We start from the raw sequence: 21,806 nt of genomic DNA on the forward strand, positions 1-21,806 counted from the left end.
ACTATTCCTCGTCGGACCAATCAGACGCCGTGCCAGTCTGCGCGTCTGATGTCACTTCCGTCGCGCGGCCCAGACCTTGACAGAGTGGTTGCCGCGGCGACGGGCCCATATCCGGAAGTGGTGCTGCTTTGTAAACAATGCAGTCCCCGCCTCCCACATCCGACGGTGCGGTCATGTAATTCAACGGTGGTTAGGCGAGAAGTGGCGGTGGATCTCCATGTTTTAATAGCTGTAATAAACGGAGAAAGCCCGAAAGCGGGGGAATGTGTGTAAATGTATTTCCCAACCAGCCCTTAGCATGGTAATCATGATGTCACACACTGTGTGACGTCACTAATACTTTACATCTCGCTACCCTCTAATCGATCAAATGAAAACAATTTACCATACACAGTACTGTTAAAAAAAACTCTCAATTTTGAAAGGATACGTGCTGTCCCCCTTTCGCTGTTCCCAAGTTAGAGTACTCACAGGCACTCGTCCTCAGGTCCATTCAGCAGAGACAAGCTGGCTCAAAACATCAACCATTTATTTGCAAGAAGGCAACTCCAACAACAACTTCAGCTAACATACAAAACTGGAAAATTGAAACAAGTACTCCACCAAATAGGACCAAACTAAATTACACAGCTATCAGGAGGAGCAGACTGTTCCATTACATACATACAGATATACAATAAATATACCACAGGATAATTTTAATTCTTGAAAAAGTTCACCCTTGTCTGGAGGAGCTCTGCTTGGTTAATGGCATTCATCCACCTTGTCTCCTTTTATTTTCACAATAATCCTGTGAGGTGGGGCAAGCAGCGAGGATGCCAGGGGTCAGAGGTCACCTATGTTGCCCTCCTAATTAATAGAATAACAGTTCTACTTAGCACTGCATTGTCTGCATGCTCTGAGCTGCAAAAAAAGGAGAGACTATGTGCTTGCTGGGTTTTGCAGCCCAGTTTTCCAGGTTGCAGAGAGGTCATCTATTTCTTAATGCAATACCCTAAACCACTAAAATTAAATCGTAAAACAGCCTGCTTGATTTGTCAGATCAGCAGATACAAAACAAACAGCAGCAGAAACCAACCAATTGGATCCATAAAGCAGAAAAACAGGGACTAGATGTAGGGTTGCCAGGTCCCTCTATCCTCTCAGCAGGAGGATACAGGCCTGGAACTTACCAAGTGCATGGTGACATCACTTCTGTGACGTCGTTGTGCTAGCCACAGGAGCACTCCCACGCTTCAATTTGGGGCCAAATCGGAGCACAGGGATGGTCCCGCGGCCGGCACGCACTCCTGAAGTGCCACTGGCACGCACGCTCCAGGAGTTTGCCCCCTCCCGCCAATCGCTCAGCAATCAGCGGATAAGGGGGCGAATCCCTGGGAGTTTGCCTGCCACTGGCGGGCACCTGGTAACCCTAACTAGATGGATACATGACGGAGAAGGCCATCAATGGCTACTAGCTAAAAAGGCTCAAAGGAGGAACCTTTGCATCCAGAGGCAGTCACCCTCTAGGAGGCCAGAGCAGGGCAAGGCTTTGGCCTCTGTGCCCTGTTTGTCAGCTCTTCGGGGACTCTGGCCATGGTGAAAGACAGGACACTGGCCCACTGGTCCGATCCAGAAGGGCAGGCTGTAGGAGAGATTAATCTCCTTGTTGGTTGGGAAGACAACAGAGATCCTCTCTCTACAGCAGCAAAAGGAGAACCAAAGGAATAGTGCCCCTCCTCCTGATCGTGTGACAATTTTGGCAGGAAAGCGCCAAAGGGAGGAGGGATGCTCCTAGTCTTCTAGAAAGCTCTGGAAATCTTCTCTGTGACTGGCCTGCCTGCACAGAGTCCCGATGTGAAACTGCACAGAAGCCATAAAGATGAACAAATGCAAAAGTAGCATGGTATAATGGTTAGCATGTCAATCTAGTTTACAGAAGGCCAAGGTCTGAATCCCCCCTCTACCATGGAAGCTTGCTGGGTGGCTTTAGCCAGTCACATATACTCAGCCTAACCTATCTCACAAGGTTGTTGTGAGGGTAAAATGGAGGAAGGCAAATGTCCATGTATGCCACCCTGAGTGCCTTTCAGGATCATAAGGATCTACTTGCTTTGCTTGGCATAGGGGCACGCACAGGATATTTAAAACAAACAGAAAAAATTACTAATCGGCAGTGCTTTATTTTTTGCTTAAATAGTACACTGAAAGTACAATGCGTCTGGCCTGACTTCTCAGTGTGGCCATACAATAAAAACCACATTTCCTAAATTATATTGATAACCCCCTGTCACAGCACACACAAGATGGGTCACAACTGCACACAGCAATCAGGAAGACTTGTTCTAAGGAGAAAGAAGTGGTCACAGCTAGGGCAGTGAACAAGCAAGGACTCCCTTGACACTAAATACCATGAAGGTGAGATGCCGTACTGAAACATTCCTTTACACAGCAACAATCATTATAGGAGTTTCCCCCCAAGATACAAGCTGTCAAGTGGGTCAAAGCCTCTGTGTCGTTGAGGATCAGAAGCAGCCATTATTCCAGGCACAGAATCTCTTGCTTGGCTTCAGGTCAAATGCTCCTTCTGCTATAAGTCCAGTCACACAACACAAAGGGTTTCATCATTCAAAGTTCTGGGACTGCAAACACACTACCTTTCCTTTACAGCTGTTAAGTAAATGTTGAACCATTGCTTAGAGAAGAATGCACAGGCTCACCGTTCCAGAAGCCTTATTCCAACCTCTGTCTGCTGGCGCCTGCAGGGCTTTCAGGTGAACATGCTTGAATTGAAGCCATTGCTGTAGCACAGAAGCAATAAACCCTGTATACTGAGGTGAGGTCTCAAAAAAATACTGGGGCCATACCCCTATTACTGGAGTAACGCTGTTGATTAGATGAAGGTTTAATGGTAGACAGGAGTACCTCCTAGAACAGAACTGATGTAATGTAGAGGCTTTGAGATGAATGACAAAGCATGAACTCCACAGTTCAAGTTTAATCTCTTCTGTGAGCTGATGAGATCTGCTGAAGCAACCCTCAGTCTCTCATTTCGGCAATACCAGGTATTACTGTCCTACCTTATAGGGCTGTTGTAAGGATGACTCAGAATGAACTGTAGTATACAAAGTGAAGTATTGACTTGCAAGGTAGGGAAAACCAGAGGCTTCATGTGTCTACTTAAGCTACATTCAGTGGGGTCAGAAGCAAGGGCTAATGGAAGCTACTACAGTCAGTCAGAGCCTTCAGAAAACATAGGGGCTGGTTCACAAGCTCCTGTGAGAACCGCCCGAAGCAAGGCAGGATTCTTCACTTTAGAACTGGGTGAGGCAAACTGAGTCTGTGCAGAAACTGGAAAGCTCCATCCCTCCCCTGCCAGTGGAACTGTAAGCAACAGAGCCAAAAAAAGGCCACAAACCATTTTTGACTAAGCCGAGGGGTGAAGAGTGGGTGGGGAATAGATCTTCCTTAATAAGAAGTATTATTTCTCTCATACTCAACCCAGCACTGTTACAGAAATGGCAACATTCAAACCACATAAAACAGAAAGTAAATTATTTAATGCATTAATGATGTTAATCTCAAGATAAAACCACAACAGAATGAGATTTCCCCCCCTTATCTTTGCAGAGAATATTTTTTTGGAAATCATACACTACTGAGAAAATGCCACTTGCATTTTGCTTAATGTCCCGGTAAAACAGTAATGTCTCTGTGTTTTGCAAAGAACTTCTTAACACTTGGATCCTTTCTTTCTTTCATTTTTTTCTCCTCTGCAACAGAACAGCAAGCAAGTGGGGGGGAAAAGTGTCACTCTCAAGAATAACTGGATGGTTTGCTTCCTGATTCATCTTCTTGAGACCCCATACTCTGTCAAGCAAGAAAAAGACTTGGTTAATATTCATTTCTGAAAGACATACTTGAAGCAAAAATCAGCAAGGAGAGATTGGGGGGTCTCTTTCACAACTTATTTGGTGATATGGCATAACAACAGTGGGGAAAACGTGAAATAATTTCTAACAAGCAGCTCTTGAAAAAGCTTGAGATGATGAGGTTGGATCCTGCCAGCTTTTCCGCTCAATCCCAACCAGTACCCATCCTCACTGCCAGCTCTCATCAAACTTGGTTTTCATACAAGTAGGTTCCACTATCCGCCAGCACCGCCATTTTAGTGGTCAAAAAACAGGGTTCCACGACAGGCTCATTTGGAGGCTTCAGACTGGCTCTTAAGCAATTACTTACTTATTCTTTAGCTCATGAAAATCTGCTGTAATCTTGGGATGATAGAATAATGCTATTATTTTAGGGCAGAAAGTGGCCTTGCAATCAGATAAAATAAGTTTTAAGTAACAGCATATCTATCCCACCTTTCCATTGTATATAGAATTGGCAGACAGAGAAATAAATCAATAAACTAATAGAAAAATGAAACTAATGGAAAACAAAAAACCAATAAACCAGGTATAGCAAGTACTATTTGAAGAGGAAAAAAGCAGTGGAAAGCAGAGTATTATGAACAGACTCAGCCCCATTAACAAACAAGAGTCTGAAAAGACACTGCATAACAAAGCCATGGTGCCTAAGCTAATGTAGAGCCCTCTGACTATGGGAGATAACGTATTTTCTGCATGTTGTTTTGGTGGTGGTAGAAAGTGCTATCAAGTCACAGAAGACTTATGGCAAGTCCATAGAGTTTTCAAGGCAAGAAATGAACAGAGGTGGTTTGTCATGGTCTGCCTATGTGTAGTAACCCTGGACTTCCTTGATGGTCTCCTATCCAAGTACTAACCAAGGCCGACCCTGCTTAGAATTCAAGAGCTGAAAAGACTGGGCTAGCCTAGGCCATCTAGATCAAGGTACATGGTAGATTACAGGGGGGGGGGGGGTTGTTAATCATGTTCCAAAGTACAGAGCCCATGCAAGAAAACAGAGCTGACTCTAAAGCACCAATAAATGCAAGCAACCTAAGCCACGAAGGGTCACCTCGGACAGTTTCCCTGGGCCCAACCCTAAGCCTTGCCTGGGACAATTACCTTTTGGACAAACTGAGGGTTCACGGTGATCTCTTGATCCATGGCTTTCAGTCTCTCATCGAGCTCTATACATTTCAGCATCTAGAAATGGTCACACAATAAAGAGGCACCTTTGTTAGTTTCAGCATCTACACTACAACAGTATTTTCAGACTTCTTTGGGTTTCTGGGCCTAACCATTTGCTAAACTCTTACAATTTTCCAATCCACCAGCCTTTAAAAAAAAACACTTCATATTTATTTAGCATTCATATCCAACACCAATGTGGAGATCTGAACAAAAGTTCTTATTGATGAGATTCATATCACCTTTCCACGGTCATGGTCAAGATAGCTAACAAGAGTCACTGCTTCATAAAGCCACTGTTTAAAAAAATCAGGATTAAAATGCAGTGATCGTTTGGCAGAAAAGGGGTTATTTACCTCCTGATCAATGTTGTGAAGCATAGCGGGATTGTTGTATTTCTCTGGATTATCGTGGAAACAGACCATACCATCTCTCTGGTTAATACTTGCAAAGATTTCACCATCTTCTATCTGATAGAGGAAAACAAGAACAAGATGTCTTATGGCTTGAATGAAGCCTGCCGATGGACCACTGACGGAGAGAGAACATTTTTGATAATTCTGAAGCTTCCCCCTCTCTCCTCAGCCCAAGAAAAAGCCCCAAAAATTTCAGGAGGGAATTAAAATATATGCAGTTCTGAAACACTGACTGAAAGTGCTACAGAAATGCTGTGCAGTATTAGTGTTGTGGCACACAGATAACCTGAAAAGAAATTCAAGACCCAACTCTTGTCTGATTTACAAAACAAGTTTCCCTGCCTTTGTTCGGAGATCTTGGCCTGCCACAGGCAAATGGCTATCCATTATCTGGGACTGCTGACTGAAAAAAGCAGAATATGAAATGTGTTGGTGGTGGACTTAAGATTTGACTAGACAGGGGATTGAGTAGTCATTTCAGCACCTTAAAGGGAAGCCAGTAGAAACTTTGCAAAGCTTCATACTAGACTGAGAAATCCCTCCTCCACCATGAAATTCAGCCCTTCTGCCCCTCCAATAACACCCCCACCACCACCACCATTCACTACTGAGGATGCACCCAAGTTTCACTTGCAACGAAAGAATTCTGGGGTCCATAGCTGAGCAATGCAGAGGTCATACATTGAATAGAGAGATCCTTTTAGACTTCGTGTCTTGTCCCATAAATCAGAAAGCTTTCAAACATGAGTGAACACCATGCTGGCAACAGATCACACTGAAAAACAGCCGCTGGCTCTAAACCCAATGCTTTTCATTCTGTTCTGCAGTGCAAAAACTACTCCTGTCTGAAGCGAGACTCCTTACCATGTGAAGGACGTATTTTTCGGCTTCCTGGGGCCCAGACAGCTGCACTCGACTTGCCATATCTTGTAGTGACAGTGTTAAAAATGTCTAAAATTAAAAAAAGGGGGGGGGGAATTATGAGACAAAAGAAAGCTGTCTGTTTCTCCTTCTTACCCTTCATAGAGGCACTGCATGTTGAAAGGAGCCTGCGGGATCCTCTGCAAGATATAAGCGATTGTATCTTGCAATAAGAGAGCTTTGAGAAATTGCAAGAGGTTCCCTTTTGGCATCTGAGCCTGCTTTAGACTGAGAAACAGGCCCACAAGCATCTTCCACCATCACAGAAGACATTCCACATTTATTTATTTCAAACTTTTATACCCTTTAAATCCTCAATGGGACCCCCAGGGGAGCTGCCCTGATCAAATCACTTCCTGATCAAACCAGACTACCTCGATTGCCACACCTGTGAAAACACTTGGCTGGGAGGTCAAATGCATCCCCCTTCAGTGCTGCTAGCAAAAAAACCCATCACTTCTGACCACCCATCATATTTCTGGCAGTGGCACCCTACAGACAAGGAGACACAAAGAGAACCCTGTGTCTGGGTAAATTTATTGGGAAGAAGCGGACATAAGGCTGTGGTATAGTGAGAGGACTTGTATAAAAGGAACAATATTTTAGCCTATTGTGTTGTTCTTTACGTACTGTCTTCCTCTTACTGCACTGTTTGCTGCTTTTCTAATTCCATTTTTTAATTGTTTATGACATATGTCTGTTTTGCTCTGCTCCACATTTTTTATATTCCTGGTCCTATCGTATTGCTCATTGGATACCTCATGATATTGAGTACATTGTCTTACACAGCATAATGCCTTCAGTCTCAGCAAGAGCAGCAGCACAGCATTCCTGTGGAGGTGCCTTGGGACAGCTGGGACACCTGTGCAGGGCCCAAACCCTGAGACACATCTAAATATGGAACACGGCGACCTCCTTACCTTAGTTAACCTCTGAATATTCTTTTTATAGAGTGAGGAGAGGCACTGCTTCACCAGGCCCATGTTGTTATCCCGGGTGAATGTCTCACTGTGCTTATTCACCAGACTGCGCAGTTCCGAAGGCTTATTGGTTGCGTACACTTGTGCTAGTTCATGGTAGGCATTGCTAAGTGGCTGCAAGCAGGAAAGAAAATCCGGATCTAAAAATTCAGGGAATGGAGGGGAAAAGTCACGGCAGGATCTCATCAGGAACAAGAGAGCTACGAGACCAGACTCCTGGTCACCTTGGGTTTTCTTCTCTCAGTCTAATTGTTTACTTGGTGGGGATGGTACTACAAGCTTAAAAGCCCTGTCAAGGTTTGACAGGCAAGGAAGGGATGGTTCTAATTCCTTCTTTGATCCCAAACACTGCACCTATTCTCAAAGGAGAGAAACAGATCTGAGTGGGCTACAAAGAAACGTGAGAACCATTCCCCTGCTTGCACAGAAGCCTCACACTGATTGCAGCCACTACCAGTCTTGAAAGTTGCCGCTTATAGCTGGATAGCACCATCCCAGACATCTCAGCCGCATGGCAGTGCAGGCTGAGATGTATTGTTTTTTACAACATAGCATGATTCACATATCTTTTTTGAACATGAAAAACACCAAACTGAGTCTGAAACAAGAATGTTTCCACCTTGACAGGCAGATTAGGCACAAGACAGATTGATGGCTGAAGTGAGAAAACCACATGGTGCATGCACACTCCACAGACAAGGGGTACAGAGTGCTGGGAGAATTTCCTGGCTCAAACTCTGCAGAAATCAACGTAAGTTTGCATGCACCGTGCATGGCTGCTGTTCATTTAAGGAGCGGTCACGTAGAAGAACTTTCTGCCCAGTCATGTCCTCTGCCCAGCTATCCTTAATGACACCTAAAATCTGTTGCCTGAGGCTGCCACTAAGTAACAACCTCATAGCTTTCTCTATCCTGAGGCTGACAACATTCTCCAGAAAGCAACTGCATGATCAGCTCTGATGTTTATAATTGATCCAGTTTATATGGCAGCATTGAGTAGGGTCACAACCCCTCTGTCACTGGCTGAACAGATTTGATGTCAGAGAGGGTCTGGGCACCCTTGTACTACGTTCTTGAACACTAGACAGAGACCTTAAAATGCAAGTTTCATAGCCTACATGTAAATTCTTTTGAACTGTGTATGTACCCAGATCAAGTGGCTCTTAACCTTTAAATCCACTTCTGCCACCACCCAAGTATGCAATGTCATAACTGACCCCTCCCCCGCAACCAGTTACAAGGGTCAGCAAGTGATGGCTTCAGGGTCAAATGTGGCTCAGTAAGGAACTGAATACTGTTGAGCTACAGTACTGTCCTACAGAAGAAATGATAGCAGACATTCTCACCAAGCCACTTGCCAAAGAGAAGTTTCAAAGTCTACGTGAAAGACTGAATTCTCTTGAAAAAATGAAATAAAAATATTTTAAAGTATATTGGAGAGGGAGGTGGGATGCTAGAATAACCACTCCAAAGGCAGTCCAGTCCAAGACAGATTTTTATGGGCTTCATAGAGATGTTTCTCAGAAACAGAAATGGGAGACCCAAAGCACAAACAATGTGCAGATTTATGCAAGTGCACCAAAACAATCGTGGCAGGTGCTCCTGGGTATATTTATGATTAATTTTAAGACACTGCGTGTGCACCACTTCCTAATAACAGGATCTCCTGCAGGTGCCACCCTGCGCATCAGTGAAATCGACAGCAGCCCATACACAGGCTTTCTCTCTGGTGGCCCCCACCCTGTGGAATGGCCTGTCTGTGGGGGTCATACTAATGCTATGTCTTTGTGAACTTGTATCTACTTACCCTATGGCATTGTTTATGGAAATGTTCCTGATACTGACTGTACTAATCTCACATTGTATAATCCGCCTTGAGTCTCAATGAGAAAGGTGGACTACAAATGATTTAAATAAATAAATAAATGACTTGCAACTACCAGCGTTTGGGATGCAAACAGTTGTAAATTATCAGTTATGTGAAAGAGCTCTCTTATACTGGCTCTCAGCCAGGCTCCTGCTATTAATTCTGTCGTCACTTGGCTCATCAGCAGCATTCCTGGTAACGTGCGCTGGTGCGCAGTGGCACACGAATTTTAACATGCCAGCGCACGTCTGAGAAAGCCCAGCGCACAGAACGGCGCCCTGGGCCTCCACTTCCCTGTTTCCCACCCTGACAGCCTGCCTGTGATGCCCTTGCCCCGCCTTGGTGCAGCCCTGGCATGGTGTGCCTGGTGTAGACCCGGCCCCAGGCCCGCCCCCTGCCTTCCCTGTTTCCTGCCAGAAGGGGCTGATGCGGCCCCAGCCATGGCATGGAGGAAGGAGGCGGCGGCAGTGGCAGCAGCAGCGGCGTGGGGTGGGCAGCCTTGGGGCCTCTTCGCCACACACCCGCAGCACTGGGAGCTGGGGGCAGCAGCAGCATGGGGCAGATGGCCTTGAGGCCTCTCCGCCGCACGCACGCTGTGCTCAGCAGCGGCGTGGGGCAGATGGCCTTGAGGCCTCTCCACCGCATGCACACCATGCCCGGTGGCAGTGGCGGCATGGGGAGGGTGGCCTTGAGGCCTCTTCCCCGCACACACGCTGTGCTCGGCGGCCGCCGCCGCAGAGTGGGGCAGATGGCCTTGAGGCCTCTCCGCCACACACACGCTGCGCCCGGTGGCGGCGGCGGTGTGAGGAGGGCGGCCTTGAGGCCTCTCCGCCACACGCACGCTGTGCCCGGTGGCGGTGGCGGTGTGGGGAGGGTGGCCTTGAGGCCTCTTCACTGCATGCTCGCAGCTCCGGGATGCAGCAGGAGGCGGGGGGCCTTGAGGCCTTTTTGTCTCACACCCACAGCGCTGGGAGCCGATGGCAGCGGCGACATGGGGCAGGCGGCTTTGGAGCGTCTCTACTGCATGCTTGCAGTGCTGGGAGTCGCTCCGCTGCACGCCTGCAGCTCGGGAGCTGGAGGAGGCAACAGTGTGATGTTCTGTTCTCCAGAAATTGGCTGATAGACTGGAGATGGACTGCTTTGATGGACTGGTTGATGGATTCTCAGATAAAGTTGGCACCATCTAACTGTGAGTGATTTAACAGTCAGGAGACGCAGGCACTGATTGTTTTTACATAACACAATTTAAAAGGAAAAAACGTTAAAAATGTGGAATCTCTCCCTCTCCCTCTGATGCTGGGGATCAAACCTGGGCCCTGCATCAAGTCTGCCCCACATTGTTACCCTGGTATAAATGTTTGGGAAATTAGCTTCTCGTTTCTTAACACTTTCAGCCCTGTATCCAACTGCTAATTGTTTTCAAATATCTTCAACCCATTCCCTATTGCATTGTTCATTGACTGCCCCATTCTGTTGATTGTATTGACTCACAAACAAAATAAAATAAATAGCAGCCCTGCAAGGTTTTTAAGGCAAGAGATGTACAGAACTGATTTGCCATTGCCTGCTTCTGCAAAGTAACACAGGGAGGGGGGGCACCTACTTAGCTTCAGATCAGGCTATCCTGGTTTGGGCTCAGGTGGTATACTACCCCTAAACATGGAGTATTCAGTTGACCCTTATGCAAAAAAAAACTGTGAACAGACCTTTCATCCACACATTTCTCTAATCATTTTTAAAGTCCCTAATACCCTCTAGCTGTTGCCACATCATGCAGTAGTGAATTCCATAAATTAAAGACGCAGTCTTTAATATATGGTAAAAGAAGCTGATATATTGGAGGAGCCTGCATTTATCTGCACTGAATAAGGGTGGATCTGTTTTGACATATTCCATTACATGTTTGTGAGTTTTATTAGATCCCAGCTTTCTGGTAACAATGGATGTTTGTATTTCTGATAGTATGTGGTTCAATTCATCAATAAGATGCCAGGAAGTCACATTCCTTTAGATCCAAAGTGATTCTATTAGATTTGTTTAAAAGAGATATATATTTCTCTTCAGCTATAAAACTGGTGTTAAGCTTGACTACGGCCGCACCTGGAGTATTGTGTGCAGTTCTGGAGGCCTCACTTCAAAAAGGATGTGGGCAAAATGGAGAGGGTGCAGAAGAGAGCGACAAGAATGATCAGGAGTCTGGAGACTGAGCCCTACGAGGAAAGGCTGAGGGCCTTGGGAATGTTTAGTTTGGAGAAGAGGAGATTGAGGGGGGACATGATTGCTCTCTTTAAGTATTTGACAGGCTGTCATTTGGAGGAGGGCAGGGAGCTGTTCCAATTGGCAGCAAAGGGTAGGACCCGAAACAATTGGCTTAAATTACATGCACAAAGGTACCGGCTGGATATTAGAAAGAAATTTTTCATGGTCAGAGTCAGCTGCCTAGGGAGGTGGTGAGCTCCCCTTCACTGACAGTTTTCAAGAAGAGGCTGGATGAATATTTGTCAGAGATGCTTTAGGCTGATCTTGCACTGGGCAGGGGGTTGGACTAGGTGGTCTGTATGGCCCCTTCCAGTTCTATGATTCTATGATTCTACTGCAGCAAAAACGGCCACATTGGAAGATATGGCTAAATTCATCTGACACACGGATAAATTTATACAGACATGCATTTTCACTGGATGGCTAGAACTCAGAAACATTTAATGGAGTATGTCAAAACAGATCCACCTCCATTCAATGCAGGTAAATGCAGGCTCATCCAATATATCAACCTCTCTAACCAACATCACCTTTGCCTTGTCTGGATTCAGTTTCCCCTTGTTTTCCCTCTATCTCTTGACCACAGTTACCATGCAGTGGCCTGATGTGGAGATTACATATGCATAAGTGGGTGGTGGCACCCAATATCAATGCCTCAGGCAATCTAATTCAGAAGTCTTTTAATCAAATGGATTCTGGTTTTGGAAAAGGCGCGCTCACAACTTGCAAGCTGCTGCTCACAAACTGGATTTCTGGCTCACAACACTTCACCGCTTAGAGGGAACATTGAAGTTATAGAAGTTTGCTGACCCCTGACTTGGTGGCTCACAGTTCAGAAAGATTCTACCACTTCACAAGATTTTAATTCAGGTCACCTCTCTTCTCATTTCTATCTTGCTAACCTTTTCTCGACAACCCGTATTATACAAGCTATTTTCACAGAGTCTTACCTTAATGAATCTACCCACTACTTGGGAGGTGTATTTTGGCAGCTGCTGCACTTTGCCAAGGAGTATCAAGGAAACTAGGATATATTTTTTATAGGACTCCAACATAATGTGACTCACGGCCATGGCAGGAGTCGTTATAGCCTGAGAAAGAGAAAAAAGGGAGGAAATGAAAACCCATGGAAACAAAGAACAGATACTCTGTGGCAGCTTCCTGGCTTCATCCTGCCAACGAAGCCCACATCATTAAAGGGTGGATATAAAGCTAACTAGTGCTGATGCCACTGCGAAGCAGTGTGGGGGTAGTAGTTAGAGATTAGGACCTGTTTGAATCCTCACTCTGCCACACTGCTTTATTCAGTTGTATCTCAATACAATTGCTGACATGAACATTAAGGGACTGGCTGCCACCTGCTGCTTGGAACTTGTAACGTTAAGTGGATGCTGCAGGGACAGCAAACATGGATCCTTCACAGTGCGGTTATAGGCACTGACCAAAAAAACTGACCATATGAAGAGAAACCTTTACAACTTATGACTCCGTGTTGCAGTTCCTACATGCATCATTTTTAGATGCTTCATTATGTATCAATACATCAATGTATTCATCTATACATATTTTCCTTGGACATTTCCTTTGTTGTGTGCCAAGGTCAATCAAGAATAAAGCAGCTGTGAAGTGGAATGTGTATTATCACCCAGGCTGGACAATAACCAGTTGCTCACTCATCTGCGGAGAGTCAAGCGATGCCTGCATATGAGACGCTAATTGTATGTCTGATTCCAATCCTGGCTCCAGGCATGTGGATCAGGTATGGCTTGGGAAGATTTCTACAAACAGGCTTTCCTGAGGTTTGTAGAAGAAAATCTAAAACATTCAAAAACGGAGGAGCTCAAAACCCACAAGCCACTTGAACAACAAAAAAAGGGGCATGAGCTCGACCCCCAAACACTCCCTGCTTAGAGCCTCCTTGCACCTCTGTGCAGGTAGGTGTGAAGTCCCCCTATACTGCTGGGTTTATGGGAGGAATGGGGGGGGGCGGTGATGGCTGGCAAGAAGAAAGGGCTTGGAGCAGAAAGCACGTCTTGCACATTTTTGGCTCCTGAACACCCCTTCTGTTACCCAGTGGCTGCACAGCAAGAGGCCGGAGCTTGGCATAGGAGAGGAAAATGGGATTTCCTATACCTTGCCAGTCTTCATGGGTCACCTATTTGTTTTTATCTTTTCAGGCCCCCAAACATTCCCTACTTAGCTCGGCAAAGGGAGATGTGGAATCTCCCTGTACTGCTGGCATTACTGCAGAAAGGTAGTACAGGAAGAGACTTGAAGCTTTCAAGCCCACTCATGAGCTGGCTGGTGGCCAGCAGGAAGAGAACATGTCTTGTACACTTCCCACTCTTAAACACACACAGACATACACATTACCCAGGGGCCACAGAGCAAGAGGCCAGGGCTTGGTATGAGGGGGGGAAAGGGGGTTTCCCACCCCTTGCCAGTCTTCACAGGTCCCCCATTTGTTTTAATCTTTTCAGACTCTGAGGTGCCTCAAAGGACAGACACATTTACAAGTCTGTTCTAACCTAAACCTCACCCTTCCTTTGGACGCATGGCTCTCTCCTGTCATATGCGCAGAGGGGAGAGGGTTACCTGTTCGTAGAAGTAAAGTGCTCTTTCAAAGTTCTTGAGCCCAGTGTATATCATTCCGCCATAGTAGTAGTAACACAGAAAGTGCTTTGCATCATATGCCCCGTTCTCTTTACAAATATCCATCATGTCCACATCAAGATATGGGAGGGCAGGTTTAAAGCATTTTGCTAACAAACAGAGCTAAAACAAAATAGAGCTTGGTTACACAAACCAGGCACTTCCAAAGCACAACCACTGTACAGTCTTTCAAATTACATCCCAGGAACCGAGATTTAAATGCACGCTGCAGCAAAAACTAGACACCATCAGTTACAAAACTTGGACTGTGAAACTCTTAATAAGGTTTTCTGATTTAAATTTATGCGTGAGAGTCATAAGTGGGAGCCCCTAGAGCTATCATGGAGTGCAGATGGGAAAGGCAGATCAGACGGCTGCACAAGAGCCAATGTGGTACAGAGGTCAGCATATCGGACTAGGATCTCAGACATCCAGGTTCGAATCCTCACTCTGCCAGTCATAGCCTCTCAGTCTAGCCTACCTCACAGGGTTGTTGTAAAGACAAACTGGGAGAGAGGACAATATAAGCCATCTTGGATCCCCACCGGGGGGAAATGCTGGGGCATAAATGAAGTAAATAAATAATAAAGAGTGGGACGTACAGAGCCTCTGAACATTATGCTAAATATCTCTAATTTTAAGATTAATATTTAAGCCTAACTCAAAAGATTGGAGAATTGCAGCACAGCTACTTAGTCCTAACCATTCCATTACCAGCCATATCCCTGTCAAAACACTTACAAAAATACCACAAAGGCTGAGAACACAGAAGCCATATACTTAGATTATACGCATTTCTATAGATTCACTGAAGTTTTTGTCATTTCATGCTCAATAGTCCAGACTGACTCCAAATGTCATCTGCCTCCCTTTGAATTCAATGTCCATCGTTCCATCTCTAGGCTTCTCTGTCCTACTGAAGTAATTATGTCAATTCAGCAAGCCACCCAAAGCCACACCGTGTGCCATTTTTTTAAAAAAAAACACCTGAAGTAGCTTCAGGATACATGCAGCCTTTTTCACGTCTGAAGTTAAACTGAGAAGAAAACTGGAAGCCACGCAGGAGGATTTCACCCACAGTGGGAAGATGCTCAAGAATGTGATGGATCAGAAACTGGCTATTTCTGGGAGAATCACTACACAGCTGGGGGGTTGGGAATGAGCACAGAAGGTTGCCACTTTAATGCAGTTGTTAATGAGACTGTAAAGTTGTTATAAACAATACTGTTCTTCTTTTCCAAACAACCAGTAAAAATATACATCCAAGACTAAGAAACAAGAAAAGATTGTATTTAATAGGATCCTGACTAAATTACTTTGAACAGGTTGCTGCATTCAAAAAGGTTTGAAGGACCACTTAATTGGCGCTTCCTGTACTGTGAGGTGGGGGGCTTAACAGCCAAGTACTCCCATGTCCACCTGCTAGAGCTTCTTACCTGACAGAGATCTGCATGTATTGAGGTCAGCTGGTTGGTGTTCATCTGCATCTTGTCTATGGCTTGTCTAAGAATGCCAATTCCTCGCAGGGGCTGCCAGAAACAGAACTCTTTTAGACATACTCCCATACAGATGCTTTCGGCAAAGCTTACATATTGCAAGGTAGTACTAATTTTGCTAAGATCCTTAGACATCTCCATCTCAAGACCAGTTTAGACATTAGAAGGGGTAGCCATGGCAGACTGCAGCAGCAGGGACCAGAAAGTCTAGCGGCACCTTTTGTTTTAGTATGCCGGACCATGACACCCAATACATAGAGGGATGGAGGGCCAGAAAAAGGTACTGCAAATGAAGCCCAAAGATCTTTTAGAGTAAGCAATGTCTTGTGTATAAAGAAGATCCTGCAGGGGGCAGCAAGCTCTAACTAGACAGGACTGGGGGGGGGTACCTTCTTTCTAAAGGGGCTTTTCCTTGTCTGCCTGTAGAATGCTATTTCTAGCTATTCTTCAAGAACTCTGCACTTACGCTGTCAATTAGTAAGGCAGCTAGTTTATCTTCTCCCTTTCCTATCCAAGCTTGGTAGTTCCATATGTAAAGCTTTTTTACATTTAATCAAGATGGGTAGCCGCGTAAGTATGCTTGTAGCAATACAAAAGAGCAAGAGACCAGTAGCACCTATAAGACTAACAAAACCTGTGGTAGGGTATGAGATTTCGTTAGTCACATGAAGTAAACAAACACTTGAAAAAACTGGTATAAGATATGGTTTCCGAATTTCTTGGCTTTACAGGACCTTTTGGCCTCATTGGGTAATAACATCATGCCTTCCCTATGTGAGTGAGAGAGATAATTCTGAGGACTAACACTTCATGAAACTAAGGAAGTGAGCTCTTGAGCACATCAGCTTCTGACACAATAAGGTGGTCAAGTCTTTAACATGCCAAAAGACATTAGATCAGTGATACCTGTTCAGTGGCTCAGGAATAAAATCTGGCTTTTCTGAATACTGCCCCCCCAATGTTTCAGGAAAGCAAACAAGACCCTTGCTTGGTGGGACTTGCAGTTGGCAGGTGACTGCCACCTTGAAACAGCCAGCGCCAGAGGAATGGGTAAGCTAAGAGCCTCCCTGAGGTATAGGCATCATGCCAAGAATAGAAGTAAAGATGGCTCTTTTGGTTGATGGTAATTGCGAATGTGGCACTCTGGGAGCTGTGGAGTGTACCGCTTCTTTAGACTGTAACCCATTCCAACATGGAGGAACAAAGCAGGCTAGAAGTCTCCAAAAAGGGAATATATACCAATAAGCAGATGTGACAGGAGGTACAAATGCAAGATTACTAAAGCAATAAATAAGTTAGGATTCAGGGTGAGCTGTGAGGTGCCTACGTTTGCAAGACAACAAGAACCAAAGCAGATTGTGAAAAACTTTGAAAGTGTCTCTTGAAATGGGGAAAGTGGGCGACAATGTGGCAAATGAGGTTCAAAATAAGCGATGCACACTGGTGCAAAAAATACCTCTCATTTTAAATATGTGTCAATCAAGTCTGGGTTGGTGATGAATGATTAGGGAGAAGGTTTTGTGACTGTGGCAGACAGTTCAACAATGGTATTGATTCTGTGTGCGACCAGCGATGGAAAAGACAAATTCTCCGCTAGGGATTATTACCAAAGTGACTGAAAAAATGGTCAGTATCACTCTGGACAGATTTATGGTGCAGCTGCATTTGGAATTCTGTGTAACAGATCCAGCTGCTGTACCTCAAGGATATTGTAGATGCAGAAGACAACAACTATGGTGCTCAAGGGACTGGAGCAGGGCTTTTTTTCTGGGAAAAGAGGTGGTGGAACTCAGTGGGTTGCCCTCAGAGAAAATGGTCACATGGCTGGTGGCCCCGCCCCCCTGATCTCCAGACAGAGGGGAGTCTAGATTGCCCTCCGCGCTGCTGAGATCAGGGATCTCTGTCTGGAGATCAGGGGGCGGGGCCACCAGCCATGTGACCATTTTCAAGAGGTTCTGGAACTTCGTTCCCCTGCGTTCCCCCTGAAAAAAAGCCCTGGACTGGAACATGTTTCTTATATGGAACAGCCAAGGAGACTATAAACTTTTAGAGGGGGAAGTGACTGGATGGTGCAACATGATAAAGGTTTATAAAATTATGCATAGAGTGGGGAAAGTGGGTAGAGAATTTTTCTCCCTCCTGCATACTAGAAATTGGGGGCACCTGATGAAGCTGATGGGCCAAAGAGAAAAAAAGTAGTGCACCTTATACAAAGAGTAATTAGCATTGGGAACTCACTGCTACAAGATGTAGCAACTACTGGTAGCAGATATGGTTTGAAAGGTTGATTAGAATTATTCATGAAGGATAAGTCCCACAGTGGCTATCAGCTACAATGATTAAACGGAACTTCCATGTTCAGAGGCAGTAGCCCCCTGAAACCAGTGCCAGGGGACGGACAACTACAGGGGAAGGCCTTGACCTCTCTACCCCATTTGTGGGCCCTCTGGGAGCATCAGCTTGGCCCCTGGATGAAACAGGCTACTGGACTAGATGGATAATGGCTCAGATCCAGCATGGCTGCTCTTATATTCTTACAAGAATCTAAACACTTGTGTTGTCTAAACTACTGCATTTAGGTTTGCTTACCTGCTTCCTTTCCACAAGGGCATTTGTTAATTGGTGACAGAGACCAGCAACTAGAAACAATTTCAAAAAAGAAAGAAAGAAATGAGAATCCCAACAAAGAAAGGAATCAATTTTGGGAACATGTAAGATGGCCTGGCTTGAAACCCAACTCACAAGTGTCCGTTGCATATCGAATGTGCTCCCCATTGCAAGTGCTGATAAAAAGCTGGACCTGTGAGAATAATGTTTCGAAGTCAGGAACGCTAGGCATAGAAAACTTCACAAACCTAAAACAGAAGAGACAATAGCAATGCTTAATATGGTAACTCTATGGCCACAGCCCTGCCGAAAGGAAGTGTTTAAAAGCAGATCTTTTATGCAACAATAATACCTTGAGCCCCTGTCCCTACCCCCCAAAACACTATAAGGAAAAACAGATGGTGGTATATACAGTCATAGACCAGCTGACAAGAGACACATACACAATGTATCAAAAGCAAAAAGAGTCCAGTAGCACCTTTAAGACTAACCAACTTTATTGGTTAGTCTTAAAGGTGTTACTGGACTGTTTTTGATTTTGCTACTACAGACTAACACGGCTAACTCCTCTGCATCTACACAATGTATATGTCTTTGCTACACCCCTTCCACCTTCTGACTGGGATGGCAGAGATCTTGAAGGATATCACACTTCCCACTTTTGATGTTTGTCTGACCCTTGTAGACTCAGTCAAAAGCCTAGGGGTTATACTGGATCTAGTGCTACTGCTAGAAAAGCAAATTAAGGTGGTTGCAAAACATGTTTCTACATACTCAGCCTAGCCTGGAAGAGGGTCCCCAACCTCAACACAGCCAATCTGGCCACCTGGATCCATGCCATGCTAACATCAAGACTTGACTACTGCAATGCATTGTACATTGGTCTCCCCTTTAAGTTAACTTGGAGACTACAATTTGTTCAGAATGCTGCAGCTCAGCTATTATAGGGAGCTAGGAGAACCATGAATATTACTTCCATTCTATAGTCACTCCATTGGCTTCCTATCAGTTACAGAGCCCAATTCAAGGTATTAGCTATCACCTACAAAGCTCTCCATGACCCTGGTCCATCATATCTATGGGACTGCTTCTCTCCCTATATTCCATCATGGCAACTTCACTCATCTGAACAGAGCCTTTTGCAGGTACCACCCTTCACATGGGCAGAATCAACAGGTACCCGTACATGAGCATTCTCTGTGGTGGCCCCCACTTTATGGAATGGCCTACTTGAGGAGGTTAGGAAAGCTCCCATTCTCCTGGCCTTCCATTAATGATGCAAAAAATTGTTCAAGAGGACTTTTTGCTCAGATGGAAGGGTTATACTGTAAGAAAGTGACCTCAAGAGATACATCAGTAAAAGATCGCAACATTCAGAACGTGAAAACAGTTCCATGCATTTCCATACCATAGGCTCATTTATCCACTTCAAAGCCTAGAGCAAAAGCTTCAGACAATAGGCCCGCCACTTACAGAACAGCAAGAACCCCTAAGGAGTGTTCTTGGACATCGAGGGCACCGAGCACAGTGTCTAGGTGAGAGAGGTTTTTTGCAAGCAGTTCCCCGCTTTTGTTGATCAGTTCACAAAGCTGGGTCATTTGCCCTGAAATAAGAAACAGCACTATTATGTTTCAAGGTTAACAACTTTTAACACACAACAGCTGTCAGTCACTCCAATGTACACTTTGGGATTAAACTAATAGTCCCTCCTTGGGATGGAACCACAGAGGTAACCTCACATATCCTGAGCAATGCAAGAGAGAAAGATGCTGCCTACATAGATAGGTGACCTCTTCCTCTTTGAGGAGAAGAGCTCTAAGAGGCAAAGCCCAGAAAAATGTGAAAAATTGGGTGCTAATGAACCTTAGATGTGTTCGACAAAATCCACTCATTTACTTCATTTATAACTCTCCTTTCTCAGTAAGACTCAAGGTAGATCACGATTTTTTAAAAAAATCCATCAGACAGCATAAGACATCCACAAATAATGCTATAGGACTAGGATTACAGAAGTAGAGAGCAACACCAACAGAAAACTGTCTAAAGGCATGGCATACTCATAAAAATGTATTGGTGGAAAGTGCCATAAAGTCACTGCCAATTTACGGCAACCCCATAGGATTTTCAATGCAAAAGACAAAAAGAAGCAGTTTGCCATTGTCTGCCTCTGTGTAGTAACTCTGGTCTTCCTTGACAGTCTCCCATCCAAGTACTAACTAGTGCTGTCCTTGCTTAGCTTCTGAGACCAGGCTAGCCCGGGCCACCTAGGGCAGGGCATAAACAATACACAGAGTGGATTCAAAGGTGGAAGACAGTGCAGTGAAAGTAGGGCAATACATACAATCAACATGGCAACAGGCTACAAAGCTGTTCCATTATAAAAGTGTCCTCCTGGACTGCTCCATTCTCCTTCAGTTTTAACTCCTTTAAGCAAATACCCTCCTGTATATTTTTGTTTTACATATTCAGCAGTGTGTTAGGAGTGTGAGAGCTTCACATCATAAGTGGGGACAAGGAACTCCTCACTGATGGGGAGGCAGCACACTCTGTTGGTGGCACACAATAGAAGAAGGTTCCTGACAGATGGAAGTGCAGGCAGATGCATCAGGAGTGTGGCATGGGACGTTTTCCAGTTAGTGTCTCTGGCACTGATCCATGTTTGATCTTTACGGTTTAATGGGGACCACACAACCTGAGGCTGGTGGTGGTGGAATTTCCCAGTGGAAATTCCTCTTCCACTCAACAGCATTGATACAACCCAATTAAAACGACACCAAAGGGATCGTTCCATGCTCGGAGCAACACTTAATCCCAGATGTTACAGCATCTGCCTGGCACGTGGAGGGTTCCCAGTCCAATGCTGGGCATCTCCAGTTAAAAGGATCAGAGATGTGAAAGACTTCTACCGGAGATCCTGGAGAACCGCTGCCAGGCAGAGACTACAATACTGACTTCGATGGACCGAAGCTCTGATTCGGTATAAAGTAGCTTCATGCGTAGTCAAGCTGCTAGTTGTTCGCACCCTCCACTGATAGGGTTGCCAGCTCCAAGTTGGGAAATTCCTGGAGATCTGGGACCAGCTGTAATTCCGGGAGATCTCCAGCCACTACCTGGAGGCTGGCAACCCGACATCTACATGGCCTTGTGACTTCTTCAATGATTTTGTGAACTGTGGCCAGGAGAGGGCGTCCACACGCGAAGCCGCCTTACACGGAGCCAGACCCGCCTCAGCCAGCAGCAGGCGCTCTCGGGCCGACTCGCAGCCCTGCCCCACGCTCCCACCCAGAGGACGAGCGGAGCCCGGCCCCGCAAGTGCCTGGGAGACGTCCCTCACCTTGGGCTGAGAGTTGCCGGACACTGTTGACGAACTGCTCCAGCGCGGACGCCATCTTGGAGGAGCGGGAGGCCTCGGACAGACAGCGAGAGAAGGAACGGGCCCCGGCCGGGGACGGCGGGATGAGGGCGCCGCCTCCGCCCGCCCTTCCTCGTCGGGCCAATCGGACGCCGAAACAGTCCGCGCTCTGATGTCA

The 21,806-nt window shown here is 45.6% G+C and overlaps 1 protein-coding gene across 1 annotated transcript; it reads right to left on the reverse strand.

The window, feature by feature from the left end:
- Positions 1-3,517: 3,517 nt before the first annotated feature.
- COPS3 (COP9 signalosome subunit 3) lies at positions 3,518-21,749 on the reverse strand. The gene is made up of 12 exons (XM_054995387.1): positions 21,611-21,749; positions 19,750-19,879; positions 18,412-18,524; positions 18,259-18,308; positions 15,610-15,702; positions 14,117-14,296; positions 12,472-12,612; positions 7,336-7,509; positions 6,359-6,445; positions 5,435-5,548; positions 5,013-5,093; positions 3,518-3,849 (listed from the first exon to the last, which is right to left on the reverse strand). The coding sequence occupies exons 1-12, from the start codon at positions 21,663-21,665 to the stop codon at positions 3,796-3,798; spliced, it is 1,272 nt and encodes a 423-aa protein (XP_054851362.1). The 5' UTR covers positions 21,666-21,749; the 3' UTR covers positions 3,518-3,795.
- Between the last annotated feature and the right edge of the window lie 57 nt (positions 21,750-21,806).

This window comes from Eublepharis macularius, chromosome 12 (assembly GCF_028583425.1).
Source record: "Eublepharis macularius isolate TG4126 chromosome 12, MPM_Emac_v1.0, whole genome shotgun sequence".
Taxonomy (NCBI): domain Eukaryota; kingdom Metazoa; phylum Chordata; class Lepidosauria; order Squamata; family Eublepharidae; genus Eublepharis; species Eublepharis macularius.